The sequence below is a fragment of the Cherax quadricarinatus genome, chromosome 78 (assembly GCF_038502225.1).
Source record: "Cherax quadricarinatus isolate ZL_2023a chromosome 78, ASM3850222v1, whole genome shotgun sequence".
NCBI classification, from domain to species: Eukaryota; Metazoa; Arthropoda; class Malacostraca; order Decapoda; family Parastacidae; genus Cherax; species Cherax quadricarinatus.
In genome coordinates, this window is record NC_091369.1 from 3,445,297 (window position 1) to 3,466,625 (window position 21,329).

A 21,329-nucleotide genomic window follows, 5' to 3' on the forward strand; every position below is an offset into this window, starting at 1 on the left:
ATAAGCTATGGCAGGAAAAGATGGACTATAAATGTATTAATTCAAGGATTATGTGGAGTAAAATAAAGATTGGATGTGAAAAGTGGGTTATAATAAGCGTGTATGCACCTGGAGAAGAGAGAAGTGTAGAGGAGAGAGAGAGATTTTGGGAAATGTTGAGTGAATGCGTGGGGAGTTTTGAATCAAGTGTGAGAGTAATGGTGGTTGGGGATTTTAATGCTAAAGTGGGTAAAAATGTTATGGAGGGAGTAGTAGGTAAATTTGGGGTGCCAGGGGTAAATGTAAATGGGGAGCCTTTAATTGAGCTATGTGTAGAAAGAAATTTGGTAATAAGTAATACATATTTTATGAAAAAGAGGATAAATAAATATACAAGGTATGATGTAGCACGTAATGAAAGTAGTTTATTAGATTATGTATTGGTGGATAAAAGGTTGATGGGTAGGCTCCAGGATGTACATGTTTATAGAGGGGCAACTGATATATCGGATCATTATTTAGTTGTAGCTACAGTTAGAGTAAGAGGTAGATGGGAAAAGAGGAAGGTGGCAACAACAAGTAAGAGGGAGGTGAAAGTGTATAAACTAAGGGAGGAGGAAGTTCGGGTGAGATATAAGCGACTATTGGCAGAAAGGTGGGCTAGTGCAAAGATGAGTAGTGGGGGGGTTGAAGAGGGTTGGAATAGTTTTAAAAATGCAGTATTAGAATGTGGGGCAGAAGTTTGTGGTTATAGGAGGGTGGGGGCAGGAGGAAAGAGGAGTGATTGGTGGAATGATGAAGTAAAGGGTGTGATAAAAGAGAAAAAGGTAGCTTATGAGAGGTTTTTACAAAGCAGAAGTGGTATAAGAAGAGCAGAGTATATGGAGAGTAAAAGAAAGGTAAAGAGAGTGGTGAGAGAGTGCAAAAGGAGAGCAGATGATAGAGTGGGAGAGGCACTGTCAAGAAATTTTAATGAAAATAAGAAAAAATTTTGGAGTGAGTTAAACAAGTTAAGAAAGCCTAGGGAAAATATGGATTTGTCAGTTAAAAACAGAGTAGGGGAGTTAGTAGATGGGGAGATGGAGGTATTGGGTAGATGGCGAGAATATTTTGAGGAACTTTTAAATGTTAAGGAAGAAACAGAGGCAGTAATTTCATGCACTGGTCAGGGAGGTATACCATCTTTTAGGAGTGAAGAAGAGCAGAATGTAAGTGTGGGGGAGGTACGTGAGGCATTACGTAAAATGAAAGGGGGTAAAGCAGCTGGAACTGATGGGATCATGACAGAAATGTTAAAAGCAGGGGGGGATATAGTGTTGGAGTGGTTGGTACTTTTGTTTAATAAATGTATGAAAGAGGGGAAGGTACCTAGGGATTGGCAGAGAGCATGTATAGTTCCTTTATATAAAGGGAAAGGGGACAAAAGAGACTGTAAAAATTATAGAGGAATAAGCTTACTGAGTATACCAGGAAAAGTGTACGGTAGGGTTATAATTGAAAGAATTAGAGGTAAGACAGAATGTAGGATTGCGGATGAGCAAGGAGGTTTTAGAGTGGGTAGGGGATGTGTAGATCAGGTGTTTACATTGAAGCATATATGTGAACAGTATTTAGATAAAGATAGGGAAGTTTTTATTGCATTTATGGATTTAGAAAAGGCATATGATAGAGTGGATAGAGGAGCAATGTGGCAGATGTTGCAAGTATATGGAATAGGTGGTAAGTTATTAAATGCTGTAAAGAGTTTTTATGAGGATAGTGAGGCTCAGGTTAGGGTGTGTAGAAGAGAGGGAGACTACTTCCCAGTAAAAGTAGGTCTTAGACAGGGATGTGTAATGTCACCATGGTTGTTTAATATATTTATAGATGGGGTTGTAAAGGAAGTAAATGCTAGGGTGTTTGGGAGAGGGGTGGGATTAAATTATGGGGAATCAAATTCAAAATGGGAATTGACACAGTTACTTTTTGCTGATGATACTGTGCTTATGGGAGATTCTAAAGAAAAATTGCAAAGGTTAGTGGATGAGTTTGGGAATGTGTGTAAAGGTAGAAAGTTGAAAGTGAACATAGAAAAGAGTAAGGTGATGAGGGTGTCAAATGATTTAGATAAAGAAAAATTGGATATCTAATTGGGGAGGAGGAGTATGGAAGAAGTGAATGTTTTCAGATACTTGGGAGTTGACGTGTCGGCGGATGGATTTATGAAGGATGAGGTTAATCATAGAATTGATGAGGGAAAAAAGGTGAGTGGTGCGTTGAGGTATATGTGGAGTCAAAAAACGTTATCTATGGAGGCAAAGAAGGGAATGTATGAAAGTATAGTAGTACCAACACTCTTATATGGGTGTGAAGCTTGGGTGGTAAATGCAGCAGCGAGGAGACGGTTGGAGGCAGCGGAGATGTCCTGTTTAAGGGCAATGTGTGGTGTAAATATTATGCAGAAAATTCGGAGTGTGGAAATTAGGAGAAGGTGTGGAGTTAATAAAAGTATTAGTCAGAGGGCAGAAGAGGGGTTGTTGAGGTGGTTTGGTCATTTAGAGAGAATGGATCACAGTAGAATGACATGGAAAGCATATAAATCTATAGGGGAAGGAAGGCGGGGTAGGGGTCGTCCTCGAAAGGGTTGGAGAGAGGGGGTAAAGGAGGTTTTGTGGGTAAGGGGCTTGGACTTCCAGCAAGCGTGCGTGAGCGTGTTAGATAGGAGTGAATGGAGACGAATGGTACTTGGGACCTGACGATCTGTTGGAGTGTGAGCAGGGTAATATTTAGTGAAGGGATTCAGGGAAACCGGTTATTTTCATATAGTCGGACTTGAGTCCTGGAAATGGGAAGTACAATGCCTGCACTTTAAAGGAGGGGTTTGGGATATTGGCAGTTTGGAGGGATATGTTGTGTATCTTTATATGTGTATGCTTCTAGACTGTTGTATTCTGAGCACCTCTGCAAAAACAGTGATAATGTAGGAGTGTGGTGAAAGTGTTGAATGATGATGAAAGTATTTTCTTTTTGGGGATTTTCTTTCTTTTTTGGGTCACCCTGCCTCGGTGGGAGACGGCCGACTTGTTGAAAAAAAAAAAAAAAAAAAAAATTAGGTTGATACACAGCAATTGCCCAGGGAGGTACTACTATACTTCCAAGTGAGTGTAAAATGGAAGCCTGTATGTATATGTATTACATGGTAGGATTGCTGGTGTCTTTTTTCTGTCTCATAAACATGCAAACTTCAGGTACGTCATGCTACTTCTACTTACACTTAGGTCATGCTACACATGCATGTTTATGTATACACACTCATCTGAGTTTTCTCTGATTTTATCTGAATAGTTCTTGTTCTTATTGCCTTTCCTTTCATATCCATGGGGAAGCGGAAAAAAATCTTTCCTCTGTAAGCTATGCGTGTTGTGAAAGTCAACTAAAATGCTGGGAGCAATGGGCTAGTAACCCCTTCTCCCATATAGCTTACTAAAAAGAAAAAAGAAGAAAACCGTCAAAGTGGGATGTTTGAATGTGTGTGGATGTAGTGTGAATGATAAGAAAGAGATGATTGTGGATGTTATGAATGAAAAGAAGTTGGATGTCCTGGCTCTAAGTGAAACAAAGCTGAAGGGGGTAAGAGAGTTTCAGTGGGGAGAAATAAAGGAAGAAGTAACAATAATGTTGATGGATAAGTTATGGCAGGAAAAGATGGAATATAAATGTATAAATTCAAGAATTATATGGAGAAAAATAAGGGTTGGATTTGAAAAGTGAGTTATAGTAAGGGTTTATGCACCTGGAGAAGAAAGAAGTATAGAGACGAGAGAGATTTTTGGAAATGTTGAGCGAGTGCATGGGGAGTTTTGAACAAAGTGAGAGAGTACTTGTGGTTGGGGATCTCAATGCTCAAGTGGGTAAAAATGTTGTTGAGGGAGTAGTAGGTAAATTTGGGGTGCCAGGGGTAAATGAAAATGGGGAGTCATTAATTGAACTATGTGTAAAAAGAGGTTTGGTAATAAGTAATACATATTTTATGAAAAAGAGGATAAATAAGTATATAAGATATGATACAACATGTAATGAAAGTAGTTCGTTGAATTATGTATTGGTGGATAAAAGGTTGATGGGTAGGGTTCAGGATGCACATGTTTATAGAGGGGCAATGGATATATCGGATCATTATCTAGTTGTAGCTACAGTTAGAGTAAGAGGTAGATTGGACAAAAGAAAAATGGCAACAGTAAGTAAGAGGTGAAAGTTTATAAACTAAGGGAGGAGGAAGTTAGGGTGAGATATTGGCAGAAAGGTGGGCTAGTGCAAGTATGGGTGGAGGGGGGGGTTGTTTGAAGAGGGATGGCATAGTTTTAAAAATGCAGTATTAGAATGTGAGGCAGAAGTTTGTGGATGTAGGAGGGTGGGTGCAGGAGAAAATAAGTGTGACTGGTGGAATGATGTGGTAAAGGGTGTGATACAAGAGAAAAAAGTAGCTTATGAGAGGTTTTTACAAAGCAGAAGTGATATAAGAAGGGCAGAGTATATGGAGAGTAAAAGAAAGGTGAAGAGAGTGGTGAGAGAGTGCAAAAGGAGAGCAAATGAGTGAGAGAGGCACTGTCAAGAAATTTTGCTGAGAATTAGAAAAAATTTGTGGAGTGTGATAAACAAGTTAAGAAAGCATAGGAACAAATGGATTTCTCAGTTAAAAATGGAGTAGGGGAGTTAGTAGATGGGGAGCTAGAGGTATTGTGTAGATGGCAGGAATATTTTGAGGAACTTTTAAATGTTGATGAAGAAAGGGAGTCAGTAATTTCATGCACTGGTCAGGGAGGTATAACATCTTTTAGGAGTGAAGAGCAAGATGTGAGTGTGGGGGAGATGCGTGAGGCATCACGTAAAATGAAAAGGGGATAAAGCAGCTGAAACTGACGGGATCATGACAGAAGTGTTAAAAGCAGGGAGAGATATAGTGTTGGAGTGGTTGGTATTTTTGTTTAATAAATGTACGAAGCAGGGAAGGTACCTAGGGATTGGCAGAGAGCATGTCTAGTTCCTTTATATAAAGGGAAGGGGGACAAGGGAGATTGTAAAAATTATAGGGGAATAACTTTACTGAGTATGCTGGTAAAGTGTATGGGAGGGTTATTATTGAAAGAATTAGAGGTAAGATAGAGAGCAAGATTCCACATGAGCAAGGAGGCTTTATATTATTATTATTATAATCAAGGGGAAGCGCTAAACCCGTAGGATTATACAGCACCTGGGGGGAGGGATGTGAAAGGCATTTAGGCTTAATTCGGGGAACTGGAGCACAGATCCAGTTCCCTAAATCAAGAGCCCATCACCAACAGGAGGCTTTAGAATGAGTAGGGGATGTGTAGATCAAGAGTTTATATTGAAGCACATATGTTAACAGTATTTAGATAAAGGCAAGGAAGTTTTCATTGCATTTATGGATTTACAAAAGGCATACGATAGATAGGAGAGCAATGTGGTAGATGTTGCAAGTGTATGGAATAGGTAGTAAGTTACTAAATACTGTAAAGAGTTTTTATGAGGATAGTGAGGCTCATATTAGGGTGTGAAGGAGAGAAGGAGATTACTTCCCAGCAAAAGTAGGTCTTAGACAGGGATGTGTAATGTCACCATGGTTGTTTAACATATTTACAGATGGGGTTGTAAAAGAAGTAAATGCTAGAGTATTGGTGAGAAGGGTGGGATAAATATGGGGAATCAAATACAAAATGGGAGTTGACACAGTTACTTTTTGCTGATGATACTGTGCTTTTGGGGGATTCTAAAGAAAAGTTGCAAAGGTTAGTGGATGAGTTTGGGAGGGCATGTAAAGGTAAAAAGTTGAAAGTGAACATAGGTAAGAGTAAGGTAATGAGAGTTATCAAACAATTTAGATAAAGAAAAATTGGATATCGAATTGGAGGGAGGGAGTATGGAAGAAGTGAATGTTTTCAGATATTTGGGAGTTGACTTGTCAGCAGATGGGTTTATGAAGAATGAGGTTAACCATAAAATTGAAGGAAAAAAGGTGACTGGTGCGTTGAGGTATCTCTGGAGACAAAAAAACGTTATCCATGGAGGCAAAGAATGGTTGGCTCTGAAAAAGTTGGAGGGAGGGGGTAAAGGAAATTTTGTGGGTGAGGGGCTTGGACCTCCAGCAAGTGTGTGTAAGCATGTTAGACAGAAGTGAATGGAGAGAATGGTTTTTGGGACCTGACGAGCTGTTTGAGTGTGAGCAGGGTAATATTTTGTGAAGGGATTCATGGAAACTGGTTAGCCGAACTTAAGTCCTGGAAATGGGAAGTACAATGCCTGCACTTTAAAGGAGAGGTTTGGGATATTGGCAGTTTGGAGGAACACCTGAGCTGTCATATCTGGGTGCCTCTGCAAAGACAGTGATTATGTATGAGTGATGGTGAAACTGTTAAATGATGATGAAAGTTTTTTCTTTCTTTTTTGGGTTTTTTTTCTTTTTGGGTCACTCTGCCTTGGTGGGAGATGACCGACATGTTAAAAAAAAATGAGAAAAACCTATGAAAAAAACTGGATACCAAACTATATTAAAAACAACTTAAAACTTTACAACCATATTTCAAAAATAAAAATTAACTTGTTTTTCCAGTTCAAAATAAATTATTTCTGAACAAAGTATACACAGCTCCTTGACTTTTAGCAAAGTCTGTTTAAAAAGTACTATATCACTCAACTTATTATTAAGGTTAACTTGTCTGGTAATTTTTAAGTAAAAACAATATAACATAAATAAAACTAAATTCTCTCATTTTTTTTTTTTTTGTTCTTGGCACATTGGAATTGTTATGCCAATCGTCTTATTTACTGACAGTGTCATGGCAACAAAAGTGTGCAGTATCATATTTTCAATTTATTTTGTTCTGGTTAATAGTTTAGCATATATCTACATTAACCTGCCTCCACTTCTTGCACAATATCACTAATATGACAAATCATTTTACTGTTTAAAAATAGATTTTAAATTCAAGCAATCATTACTTCTTATTTTGAATGACTAGCCAGCTATTTCCTCTATATTTTGCGAATTTTAGCCTTTTTCCTGTTTTAAATTTTTTTTTTTTTTTAATAAACTAGCCAGTTATTTGTATAACTGCAATAAATTTACCATATATACCTAACTCAGTCTTTCAGTATTAAATAGTATCTCATTAATTCGTAATTTGTTGTTTGCAATATCACTGCAATTAAGCTTACTTTCGATATTTCCTCCATCTGCGTACTTGTATAATCTACTGGACTCATCATGACTAAGAGTATGCTGCAGAAATAACTGAATAACTGCATGTTAATTTACCGCTCCAGGAAGCGAGGTGTCACGACTGCCAAACGTTCTCACCTGTATCAATACACACATCAAATACTGTCCAGGTGAACTTGTAAAACTTTTATATTTGTATAGTAGGCAGAACATTGATAATAACCTTTCCTGCTTGTAGTTGTCATAGCCCATATACGAGCGTTCCCATTCCTTGTTTGTATCTTCCTTGGCACCAAATCGTTCCCGCAGGTCGTTACATTCCTTAATAGCCTTATCTCGGTCGTGGAGAGATGCAGCTATTTCCCGCTTCAGCATTTCAATTTGGAGAAGAAGGGATTCCCGCTGTATATACAATATGAACATTAGGAAGTAGAAAAGAAAGATATGAAATGAGAATCCATTGAGAGTGGATGTTCTCACTGCATATCTTGTTATAAACAAAAAATTATCCAAATTAAATAAAACTAAAGAATAAACTGAAGTATATCTCTACCTGTACAAAAAAAAAAATTCAGTTCAGCTCAAAATTTAATTTCAATAAACTAATAAAACAATATCACTGACTACCTGTTAAAATATATGAAAATTAATAGAGAGAAGAGTAATAATTACAGTATAAAAAAACTATTATTCACAACACATTAATCTCAACTAATTCATGGTAATTACTTTTGCCCTGAATGTAGCTAAAGATTAACAAACACTAAGTATAGACAGTAGGCTGTTCACTGATTAAAATTATCCAAGGTTTAAAATGCATTTTAGTGACACTTTTTAACTTTTACTTTTCATTTTTTGTGTGTGAAAGTTGTAATATTTTGGCTTTGGTATTAGCATACCCCAACAATAAAGACGACCAAACACATTACGTATTTCCTTACAGTTGGACCATGTCCCAATGGTAATCTGAGAAGCATCCTTATTGGCCGAGTATAACTCACAAACTCATATAACATGAGTGCAAACAAACCACGTAACAGGTGGGGTTGGAACCCATGGCGAGCGAGTCGTAACGTTCCAGGCCAGTGCATAAGCCACTAGGCCAGCTGACTAGATGAAGAATCTTATTGTAGCCAGCTGGCCAAGTGGTTTACAAAATGGCCTGTAGTTTTCAGACACACTTGCTATGGTTTAGGTGTGTATAGAGTAAAGCAATTTTTTTTTTTTTTTAAAAAAACACCAACAGGCATATCAACAGATCTCGTCTGTTAATTTTACTGGAGGAACATTTTGTAAGCAGAAGCTGATACTACTTAACTTTGTTTATCAAAGTTGTAGTATATTAATTACATACTGAAACAAATGACACTACTCTACTTCAAGAAGTGGAGACTCAGTCTTGTCATGTACAAAACAGTGTGTATCGTAATTTAAAATTGTCATGAAAGAAGAGTATTCAGTTTAACCGCAACAATATCTAGTTAGACAAGATGTGATAAAATGTGGTTCTCAAGACTTGCACTAATGATTATTAATTTTTTATACCCCAGAGAAGCTATTCCTAGGGTAACACACAAGTTAATAAATCAGACACTTGTGCAACTTCTGGGTATCTTTACTTGTAGATGTTTCGCCATCAGTACAATGCATGAACTTTCGCTCTATCAGTACAATGCGTGAACACAACAGAAATACGTATATAATGTATACAGCTAATAGCGGAAGATGAGGTAATCAGTCTTTCAGCCTAGGAGACCTAGGAGCATGTGACGAGCACCATAATCTTCAAGAATATGGTGTTCGTCACCTGCTCCTGGGCTGTGGGACTAATTACATCATCTTCCACTATTTGTTGCATATATTTCTATTATCAGAGCAAATGGCTAGCAATCCCTTCTCCTGTAAAATTACTAAATGTAAAAATAAAGACTTTTGTTTTACTTTTTGGGTCACCCTGCCTTGGTTTGTTGAAAAAAAAAATCTGTTATCTCCATAGGGAAGTGGAGAAGAACCCTCCCATAAGCCATGCGTGTCATAAGAGGTGACTAAAATGCCAGGAGCAAGGGGCTACTAACCCCTTCTCCTGTAAAAATTACTAAATGTAAAAAAGAAACTTAATGAAAGTGTTTCTTCTTTTTCAGGTCTCCCTGCCTCAGTGGGAGATGGTTGGTGTGTTAAAAAAAAAATCCATTATGTTCATGTACTGTACTGATAAAGCCAGTGGATGGTGAAACATCTACAGTGGTACCTCAAATTTCGAACAGCTCCCAACTTGAACAATTATGTAAGTGTATTTTTGTAAGTGCTTTTGCAAGTGTATTTATGGGGGTCTGAAATGAACTACTCCAATTTACATTATTCCTTATGGGAACAAATTCGTTCGGTAATGGCACTCGAACAGCCTTCTGGAACGAATTATGGCCGAAATTCAAGGTACAAGTAAAGTTACCCAGATATTGCACATTGTCTGATTCATCATCTTGTCAGTCCTGAATATCATTGATATACAACGCACTAGTTAACAATGCTCTAATACTATTTATGCATATCTATTAATGAAAAGAATTATGACCAGTGCTCACTTTGCTTTATCCATAAATTAGCTGGATCATCATTAAGTACAGCTGATATAGTAGCTATATTTGTTAATACCATCTGTTAACAAGTCCATGGATCCAGTGATCCATAGACTTCAGAATCTCCCAAAAGATCCAAGTCACTGGAAAGACCAACTGTGACAACTCCCATTTTGTATCTGATTTGTAATTTTTTTTTTTATACTACACCTCTCCCCAACACCCTAGCATGTGCTTCTTTTACAACTCAATTTATTTCAATATTAAACAACCATGGTGACATCACAGATCTCTGTCTAAGACCTAATTTTACTGAAAAATGGACCTCTTTTCTTTCATAATCCCTAACCTGAGGTTCACTCTCCTCATAAAAACTTTTTACTGCTTTTCTAATGCACTATCTTTTCCATACATTTACAACATCACCACACTGATCTACCCACCCAATCATGTGCTTTTTCTAAATCCATAAATCCAACAAACAGTTCTTTTCCCTTATCTAAGTATTTTATTGACTTAAATGCTTCAATATAAATACGTGATCTACACATCTACCAATCTTAAATCATCCTTGTTCATCTACAATCCTACTTTCTGTCTTACTCTCATTCAGTAATAATTATAACTAAAAATATGTGAACCTAGGCGCCTTCACAACTCTTTAATTCTACAATAACTTGAAACGTGATTTGAGGATTCTCTCGATATTTTGATAAATTTTTCAAAATATCATGGTGTCACATCTTCAGTATTTAATCTACAAATATATAAAATTTCCAGTGATTGTAACAGTTACTATCTCATTTTAGATATCAATCCAGTCTTCTACCATTCTATGGGGAACTCTGTCTTTACCTATTGGTACTCACCTATTTGTGGTTACTGGGGCTGATTCTCAGATCCTGGCCCCCACCTCTGAACTTGACATTTTACATATTAATTCCCTCTTAGCCTCGAGGACCCTATGATACCTGCTGTTACAACTATTTTTGAAGTTTGCTTCCACTTCAAGGTCATTCCAATTCCTGATCACTCTAAAATCCAAGAAATACTTCCTAACATCCCTTTGGCTCATCTGTGACCTAAATTTTCAGTGCTGTCCCTGAGTTCCTGCTTCTTGCCTCTCAAACAGCTGTATCATTCTCAAATTCTCTCTCAGCCTCTCTCCTCACCCCAGAATATTAGTTTCTGGCCAGGCTTCTCACTTCTCTTCTCACCTCTCTTTTTCTTTCTGTATTTTCTCAACTCCCTTATACTTTTATTTGTTTCCTCCCTGCATCTCTAGTTAAACTAGGGGTTCTCTTTGTATCTGTTGTTTCTACATCTCGGTAAAAAAGCCTGTTCAGCTTCCCTATATTTTCCAGGTAGGTACTCCACCATCCCTGACATGTTATCATGCTGCCCTTATCTTCCTATTAGCCAAATATATGACTTTTAGTACTTTTGGTCTTTGTAATTATTTTTTTTTTTTTAGTTTTATAGCATTAGAGAAAGGAATATATGAATAATAACCAGACAAACTACTGCCACTTGAAAATCAACTATATAAAACATGGAAACAAGAAGCTTGTATACTGTACTACTGACAACCTTCAAAATAGCCTTTAAGACATGTAAACAACAAAATGCTAGAATAAGCTGATCACAAAATATTGACCAAAATTAAAAGTATGCACTGGTAGTATAGTATCTGCATGTAAAAAGCATGTAGATAAAATGAAGGAAATTAAAGTAGTTAAAATACATATTACAAAATGACTCCAAGAGCCAAGAAACCAGAGTTATGAAAAAGGATGAAAAGGGTGAAAATATTCTTGTTGGTTAAAAGGAGATAGAGGAGACAAAAATATTTTTTTTAATTCTACATATCAATCTTTTCTCACAAAGGTAGGGAGACCCCAAGAAGAAAAATGAATTAACCTTCACTACCCAGGTGTCTCTCCAAAGTCCAGCGACACAACAATCCGAACAACCCAAAATATCTCCACCCATCTTCCAAGGTACAGGCTTTGATACTTTTCCTCTTTCAACTTTTCCAAAGATCAAAGCTGCCCGTTCTTTTATCAGACCATTGGCAGCTGTTTGACCATGACTTTTGGATCATTACTGGATAGATAAGAGCACCCATTGTAAATAAATTAGGTTAATTCGGTTCAGCCTGTATGAGTTAGATATAGTTACAGAGATCTGCCACTACACCAGAAGATCAACATATTTCCTCGAAAATTTGACATGAATCTTTTTGCACCAATATTTTATATTCTATGTATTACAGTTCAGTATTATGCCATCATTATGTATACTAAATTACAGCCTTTCCTCACTTAATGACAGGGTTCCATTCCTAAGAGTAGGTCAGTAAGCAAATTGGCTGTTAAGCGAGGAACATACTATACTGGTAGTGAGTTTGTGTCAACCATCTTTAGATATTTTTTAATGCCACCTTTGCACCATTTGTAACATTTCTTGTATATTTTTAAATGTTTATACAGTAGTGTACTTTATACCGTAATAAACAGAACAGAGAAAATCAGTTCTAATATACGTACATTACTTGGGTTCGCATACTGGTTGGAGAGCTGGTCGTATGTCTGACTGGTCGGTAAATGAATATGTCACTAAGTGAGGAGAGGCTGTACTATAAATTTCCATTTCAATTTGGTTCCCAGGAAGAATCAATATACTGTTACATTCTGATTCGGTTCCATTAGATTTAAAGGAGGGGTCTGGGATATTTGCTGTTTGGAGGAACACATGAACTGTCATATCTGTCTGCCTCTGCAAAGACAGTGATTATGTGTGAATGATGGTGAAGTGTTTCTTTTTTGGGTCACCCTGGCTTGGTGGGAGACAGCCAGCATGTTAAAAAAAAATTATTCTATTCTAAAAAGTTCTATTCAGTATCTGGTTACAAGCCTAACCTAAGTTGGCCAAACAGCAAACCTGACTGCGGTGTGACACAGAGTACATGTATATACTGTAGCAAAAACAACAAATGTTAAATATTAAAAAAACTCTAATATTTCTCAAGGATTTCCAAATAATAATGGTGCTATTTCTACTCAGGATTGTAATAATACATCTGGTTTATATGCTGGTACTTAGGGCACCAAATATTAAGATCAAATGGGAACACACTAACCCTAACATACACTGATATTAGCTGTGGGCCTTGCCAAGCACCCAACATGAGCTCCATGTAAGAGCAGTGGTGAGCATGTTAAAATCTTGCACATTCCTCAAAAAAAAAACAATTAATAATGCTGCTAATTTTACTGGTTTGTATACAGGTGCCTGCTAAGGCATAAAATAACAAGGAAAATAAAAATCTAAAGTGTTATGCCAGAGTAACAAACATGACACAAATTTCAAACTTTTCATGCCTGCTACTATCTCAAATGATGCATGTACTGTATAAATGTTAGTGTATTTGGGAGAAGGCAACAATTACTATTCCATATTTTTTCCTTCTGGAGCTCTCATTTCATAATGTTTTCTGCCCTGATAGATCTGGACTGTTAATGTTGCATATTATTATACAGAAGTACCTACTGTATAATGTAGAATGTTTACCAAACAGTACAATTTTTGACAGATACTGTTGGACAGCCCTTCTGAAACTGCAATGACTCTTGATCAATGGCTATTAATATACCAGCAATCCACTGCAGTAAGAAGCTAATACTTTTCTCTCATTTGGATTTTCCCAAATAAAAACCTGAATTATTACTCATTCAGAAAATTTTAATTTCAGACAGCATTTGGAGTTAAAAAACAACAACAAAAATGTTCTGTTTTATTTGAAAAATTCTTAACTCAAAGAGATTTTGCCTAAATAAAAGTCTGAATTTTAATTCCTATAAATCTAGGAAAACTTGAATTTTAATAATTCCAAGTACAAAATACACTATGAATCTGGGAGAATTTTGAATAACATTTGTGAATATGAGAGATTCCTGCACAAAATTAAAAATTTGCCTAATTTTCTTTTATACTGTTGATAAATAATTTTTTTTATTTATTTCTTTGTCTTATGAACACACAAGATTACAGGTACATCTTGCTGCTTCTACTTGCACCTAGTTCATACTACACAGAAGTATGCAACAAAGCTAGTTCCAGAGCTAAGGGCAATGAGCTATGAGATAAGGCTAAAGGAATTGAATAATGACCCTAGAAGACAGAAAGACCAAGGGAGACATGCCAACATACAAAATACTCAGAGGAAATGATAGGGCAGACAGTGATAGTCTGTTTGATAGGTGGGAAACAGGTGTTCAGAGCAACAGTTGGAAGTTAAAGATACAGATGAGTCACAGAGATGTCAGGAGTAATTTTTCAGTTTTAGGGTGGTTGGTAAGTGGAATAACCTCAAAGAAGAAGAGGTGGAGGCAGACTCACTAAATATTTTTAAGATTAGGTACTAAAGAGCCCAAAAGGCTAGGAGAGAGTGAATCTGGAAAGTGGCAGGTTGAGAGGAGGGACCAGGAGCTATGACTTGACCCCTGCAACTACAGATAGGCAAGTACATGCAGTTGCACATGTAAGTATATACACATTCATCCAAGTTTTATTCTAATCTCATAATAGTTCACGTTCTTAGTGTTTTCTTTGCATCTCTATGGAGAAATGGGCAAGAATTCTTCCTCCACATACAATTCGTGTCATAAAAAGCAACTGAAATGCCGGGAGCAAAGGGACAGTAACCCCCGTCTCCTATATGAGTGTGAGCACGGTAACATTTTTAAAGAATTCAAGGAAACAGGTTAGCTGGGCTTAAGTGATTGCAAGAAGGAGGGGTAGAGATTTTGCAGTTTGGAAGGTCACCTGAACTGTGATGTCACCATGCTTTTGGCATGACTGATTGAATGAATGACAGTGAAAGTGTTTTCCTCTTAGTCAGGTCACCCAGCCTTGGTGGGAGATGGCTGGTGTCTTGAAAAAAAAAAAAAATCCTTTGCTGATATAAAGATATTTCAGTCAAGAAGTATGTGATGAAGTGGATTAAAAAATGAAGATATTCACTGATAAATAATGAAAATGTAGTGAAGAAACAAAAAATATGTAATTCTATTATATAGTCTCCATTCTTTATAGCCATTAAAGGTAGGTTAATGCACAATGTTGTAGTCTTAAAGGTATGATAATCTAAGGCATTAAAGGAAGACACAATATTGTATGAGTTTTAAATGGGAAACTTTGCAATAAAGTAGTTTTCATATATACTGTAATTAGATTTACTTAAATAATAACAAGAATTTGCTGTCAGTCAGAAAGAAGTCAAAAAAAAGGGCAGAAAAAAAGTAAATGCCATTCACAACAATACCAATAAAGATTTCGCATTATACGAGTTTCAGAATGCCCCACTAATGTAGAGGAAATTATGATCAGCCCCTTGTAGACAATCTTAAAATACTGAATTCGTCATGCACTAACACACTGCAGCTTTTTTCTGCTAAGGATATTATGCAGTTATATTTTCATGCCAGCATCCAGATGTCATTTCCCATGAGAGCTTGAAGACAACTGTCACAGTGAGGATATAATAATCAGCAGCAATACTGTGGTAAATGCATCTTGAATTATAAGAACACAAAGATTAACAGCCCCAAATATTCAGAGATATTAATTTTTGTTAATGATGCAAAGGATATGCATTTAAATTCCAAATAAAAGTAACTTTTGAGTGCAAAAAAATTAAAAGGTAAACAGGAAAAACAAATATTTAAAATATTTAGATATCACGTGTGTTCTTCGTCAGTCATAAATGGTGACAGCATAAAATGTATTTTAAACATAGTCGCAAAACAATACCAACAAACAATACCAGAAGCTCATCAAACATTTCAAAAGGAGTTCCACAGACTTGTTAGCTCAAATATTCATGTGACAACATTTTTTTTTTCCTAGAATTCGAGTGTTGGGATTTTGTAAAGGATTTGGTTAATTCATCTGTCAATCCATTTCAGTGGAATTTTGCAAAACTTTGATGATAATTTCCCATTATGATACAAATGTGTGAGGACTGTACTATTATTTCTGGCCTTGCCAACCAGTGATTAAGATAAGGGCAATAGGTAAAAAATGCACAAAAAGCCTGAAGATTAGCAATAGCACACTATCAAGTTTATTCTAGCATTTTGAGTACACTAAGACAAATTATATAGAAAGCTAAATACTTTAAGAAGAACAATGGTTAAATGACTGAGTAAAGTTAACAATGCAAAAGAAGTAAAAGCAGGAGTTACAAGGCAAATGTGAAATAACTAAAAGTTTCATTAAGTCAACAGTACTAACCAGCTGATGCTTCTTTTCCCGAAAAAATTATATTTGCCAAGATTGGCATTGTTAATAAACTCTGGAAGGGATTTACAATCACAATTGTAAACCATCATAAAAATCCACTAAAGCATAGAAATATTACATAGAATATAAAAAGTTATAACAGGCAAAGGAGCAGGTGAAGAGGATGACAAAAGGGTTGTTAAATATTTATACAAAATATTATTTTGAGAAATCAACCAAACAGAACTGGGGATTTGCACTAACAAGGATTTATCCTCCATTTCTCCCTCCTGGAATTCATTTCTCTTGTATATGATGAAATTGCTACCTCTCTCAGGAGAACTTTTTGCATTAGGTTTGCATGAACACATTCCATTAAATTCAATTACTAAAGGTAAATGCATGCCATCCCAAGCTGTTAAGTATAACCATGCCATACCAAGCATCAAGGTACATTCATGCTAAGCAAAGCTTTAAGTTCATCTGGCTGCTAATTTTTGGCAAGGAAAATCCCATCTGCTTCACAAATGTCCACATAAATGAGAGAGATACCGTTCCATCTCACTCAGTAATGAATCCAGACCCAAGTATGGGTTAACTCGCAAATACATTCCTGCTCTTGTACTGAGAAAGTAGCAAATATAGTATTGATGGAAGCCTAATCCACTCAATTTTTTTTTTTTTTACAGATGTAACAGGTAATGGATGGAGACACAAAAACCATGGCAATAAAGATAAAATATGTCAATAGTAGTAGGTAACCAATGTATAAAAAAATAAACATTAACTAATCACAGACCTTACTAAGCCCTAGTATAGAAAAAATAAAAATATGTTATTAAATATGGTATATATCACTGAAAATTATAGTATTATAATACAGCAGGCCAATTAGCCTTCCATCATCCACTGATGATTATCCATGGAACTATAAATGCTGCTGTTCCTTATAAACAAGGAAAAGCAACATTTGTTTTGAGCACCACTTGTGAAACTGCAAATCATTCTCTTTAATAACACTTAATTTAAATGTTTCCTGTTTTAATCCATATTCAACATATTTCTGCAACCCTGAGAATGCTAGCTGAGGTGATCCTTAACTTTTTTGTAAATGTTTTAGTTTTAATACTAAGAAAATAAATATGCTTTACTAAATGGACAACTACACCAGATAGCAGAATTCTCCAGCAATTTATTTTACTATTAATGTTTGAGACTGAAAGAATAAAATCAACCAACAACTATTGTTTGACATATGGAGGTACAAGGTAGGTGAATTAATGGTGTTCAACTGCACCCATACAAAATTTGTTACTCTTAAAGAGAATATGGATATCACTATTACTGAGTTACTCTGCTTTTAATTTCTTAACTTTTAAATTTGTCTATATGACACTTCTCTTACAATCAATGGAAACATGACAAATACAAAATATTTTTCTTGCATTTAACCCATGACCACCTCATTATTTTAAATTAAAAGGAACGACTTTTTACCAGCTGATTTCGCTATCACCGATGTGAAGCAACTGAAGTTCGGCAAACAAAAGTAATTACGTATACATATAAAGATTAAGGTTTCCCCTCGGTAAAGTTATATAAAGGAAAACAAATGGAGAAGATCGATGATTTGGTGCCATTTGAAAGATGCAAATCTAAAAATATCTGCATATGTTACTCTAAGTCTAAAAAGTTTTTTTTACTTTTAATTAGATCTCAGAATGCAGATATACAAACTGCATATACACACTGGCTCAATTTTGTGAATTGAGTGCATTATCAAGGATAAACTTTTCTAATGTTTTAAATATTTTCACCAAGATTTTTTGTTATGAAGTTTATTATCTTGCTCTAAATCACGAAGCTAATTCACAATTATCTTGCACAAACTGAAAATTAAAACAGGATGACATTTCAGTTGGTCCTGAACCATTATCAAGTTGCAATTCAGAAATCAGGTCAGACCACAGGGTGGTGAAGAGACAACCAGGGTTAGGTTAAGTTGCACGTGTTCTGGATATTAGAGCATATGACCACATACTGCAGAGGACAACACCTAGAAAAACACAATCAAGGCTGTGGTTCATGTTAGGAATGTTGTGTATAAGATAAATTCAACAAGTCACTGTCTATGAAGGTTAGAATAGTAGATAATTTTGGAAGACTATCAACTTATGGGACAATCAACATGACAGTAGAGAGAGAGATTGGGTAGAAAGGGACAGTGATGTTAAGAAGTATACCATCAAGGTTGGCCTGTGACCGGGCTTCAGGAGCAGAAAAGACTAAAAACTCGTCAAAGGTAAGGTATATCAAAAATATATCTCAGGGTGGCCAGGAATTTGAATGATCTCAATGAAAAAAAATTGGTGGAAGGCAGTCTCCATACATAGTTTTAAGAGCAGGTATTACTAAGCTCATGAGGCTAGGAGGATCAAATCTGGCAAGTGGCAAGGTAAGGGGCAGTGCCAGGAGCTAAGACTTGACCCCTGCAACTACATATATATGAGTTGGTTGTATGTTATTAAGCCTATCAGAAAGAGTGTAGTCACATTCACCAATGTATTGGAGAGGGTAATAAAAATCAGGAGAAAATAAATATCTGTAGCATCAACAGCAAAATTATGAATCGGAAAGCTTCGAAACTTATTGCTTTGATGAAATACAAGATTGATTATCCAGAGAGTGAAGTGTTAATAAGATTCTGTACATTAGAAATATGGAAAAGACAAAGTACAAGTGTTTTCCCTAGAGAGGTGGATGTATAGAAAAAACACTTTTTCGAATAATACACAAATAACCCAAGCACATAGGAGAGAGAAGATTCCTACCACTATTACTTCTACTACCAGCCTTACCACTACAACCACTTCTTTTTCTTCCTCTCTTGGTCCCATCCTTGTCCCCCTTGTCTATATATATATATAGGCTTCCTCACTCTTTTGTACTCTACTTGACATGAATGTTCACCCTGCCCGTCATAGGGCTGTAAACGGTACATCACTTGTACAAACTCTGACTCCTTTGGGAGCCACTGCCAGGTCACCACAAGGAGAAAACCTGGGCCAGGACCTGTCCTGGCAAACCTACATGAACATCTCTTTTATGTTAGCATGACTTTGTAAATGGTCAAAGCCAGGCTGTAATGTTGTAAGCTTCTTTTTCCTATGTGTGAGTTATCTGGGCATTGTTCCATGGTACTGTGCCTTTTTGTTCTACCTTTTTGAACAAGTATGCAGTTATGAAACTAGTAAGACAGCAAAAATTATATAATGAACTGCAAAGAATTGGGATTTCAGAGCCAAGAAACTGAGGATCATGCATACAGAGGACAGAGAGGAAGAGAGAAATAACAAGTCATTTAGTAGACTGTGCATAACAGGAAATTAAATAAGTGTGCATGTTACTGTGCATTAGTTTGCAGTAGACAGAAAAAGATGACAAAGCAGTGGACATGAATATCAAGAGAAGGAAAGAGGGTAATAAAATTTCTATTCGGCTTTAAACATAACAGTCAGAACAACACTGCTAGGAGCAACATGAAAGGGTTGGGAAAAATTCAGTCACTAAATTAGAGAGGGCATCAACTACAATCCTCAGTTCCACAATTCTGAAACTTGAATTCTTCACAGTTCATTGTCTCATCTGGCTATCCTCCTATACACCACAAACTCTCTCTAGTCTCATGCTAAAAGAGCTTAATTATCACCTAACCCTCCTGCTCCAGTGATGACACCTGAACTTTGTCTTTTGTATACTTTCTAGTTTGCAAAATTTTAATACTCTTCACCCACTGGATATTAAAAGTACATTACGTCAAACTTGTACACTTTGAATCTGGTTCCCCCTAATGCTTCCTTTACCATCTGCAATATGTTAAACTGGCAGCTCCCTTTCTGACAAACTTAAAGAAAAGAAAAAGATGTGCTTATCTTGCTGATATAATGCTATTTTCTTTCATGCTAGGGAGCAAAACCATCATAGGTAGGTCCTCTTCCAAAATTATCCATCTCTGTCATATTACATCAGCCCTTATCCACAACATCCTAAATACAAGTCTGGTGAGCAGCAACCTTAAACCAAGACAGCAATGCCTAAGCGTACGTAATAAGGCAAATAGATTACTGGGTTTTATATCAAGAAGTGTAAGCAACAGAAGTCCAGAGGTCATACTGCAGCTTTATACATCATTAGTAAGGCCTCACCTAGATTATGCAGCTCAGTTCTGGTCTCCATATTACAGAATGGATATAAATTCGTTAGAAAACATTCAGCGTAGGATGACTAAATTAATACATAGCATTAGAAATCTTCCTTATGAAGAAAGATTGAAGACTCTTAAGTTACATTCACTTGTTAGACGAAGAATGAGGGGAGACCTGATCGAAGTGTATAAGTGAAAAGATAGGTATTAATAAAGGGGATATTAATAAGGTCTTGAGGATGTCTCTCCAAGAGAGAACCCGCAGTAATGGATTTAAATTAGATAAGTTTAGATTTAGAAAGGACATAGGAAAGTATTGGTTTGGAAATAAGGTAGTTGATGAGTGGAACAGTCTACCTAGTTGGGTTATTGAGGCTGGGACTTTGGGTAGTTTCAAATTTAGGTTGGATAAGTACATGAGTGGGAGGGGTTGGATTTGAGTGGGACTTTCACATCAGAGCTTATTTCTTGGGTAGCATTGAAAATTGGGTTGGGCAAATGTTTTGTTAGTGGGATGAATTGTAAAGGACCTGCCTAGTATGGGCCAACAGGCCTCCTGCAGTGTTCCTCCTTTCTTATGTTCTTATGTAAACCCTGGCTGTTTTTTGACAGATACTTAAGACTCACAAAGTGGACAGTGAAATGTTTTAATATTCAAAATGTGCATGACTTGAAAAGACTTTGGCTGTCCCTTCATCTCCCTATGTAATAATGTGAAAATTGATTTTCTCCCATTTCTTTCTCACTTGCAACTTGATAATGGTCCAAGACTTACTGAAATATTGTCAAATTTTCATTTTCGACTTGTACAACAATTGTGAACTGTTTAGCCATGGTACTGTGATTTATTCTCCATGATGTTAATGCTACAGAAAACTGAAAAACAAAAAAAAAAGCTTCATTTCCTGAAGCCCTAGTCAGTCAACTGCAATAACACAAGCACCATAACTGTATTTTAAAAAGTGAGAATCATTATTAACATAAATACTGAAGAGGATGCCACCCTCTCAGTAATGGATTATGGTACATACCATGATAGACAATTCTTAATTAACTACCCCCAGTGATA

The 21,329-nt window shown here is 36.3% G+C and overlaps 1 protein-coding gene across 8 annotated transcripts in view; it reads right to left on the reverse strand.

Moving 5' to 3' along the window:
- The window catches only part of Dlg5 (Discs large 5), a gene marked incomplete at its 3' end in the record, with an annotated part of 661,675 nt that overhangs the window by 44,249 nt on the left and 596,097 nt on the right, over positions 1-21,329 (reverse strand). For all 8 annotated transcript variants that reach the window (XM_070101580.1, XM_070101579.1, XM_070101576.1 and 5 more), the window contains 1 exon segment: positions 7,419-7,597. In XM_070101580.1, the coding sequence (XP_069957681.1) occupies positions 7,419-7,597 (179 nt within the window).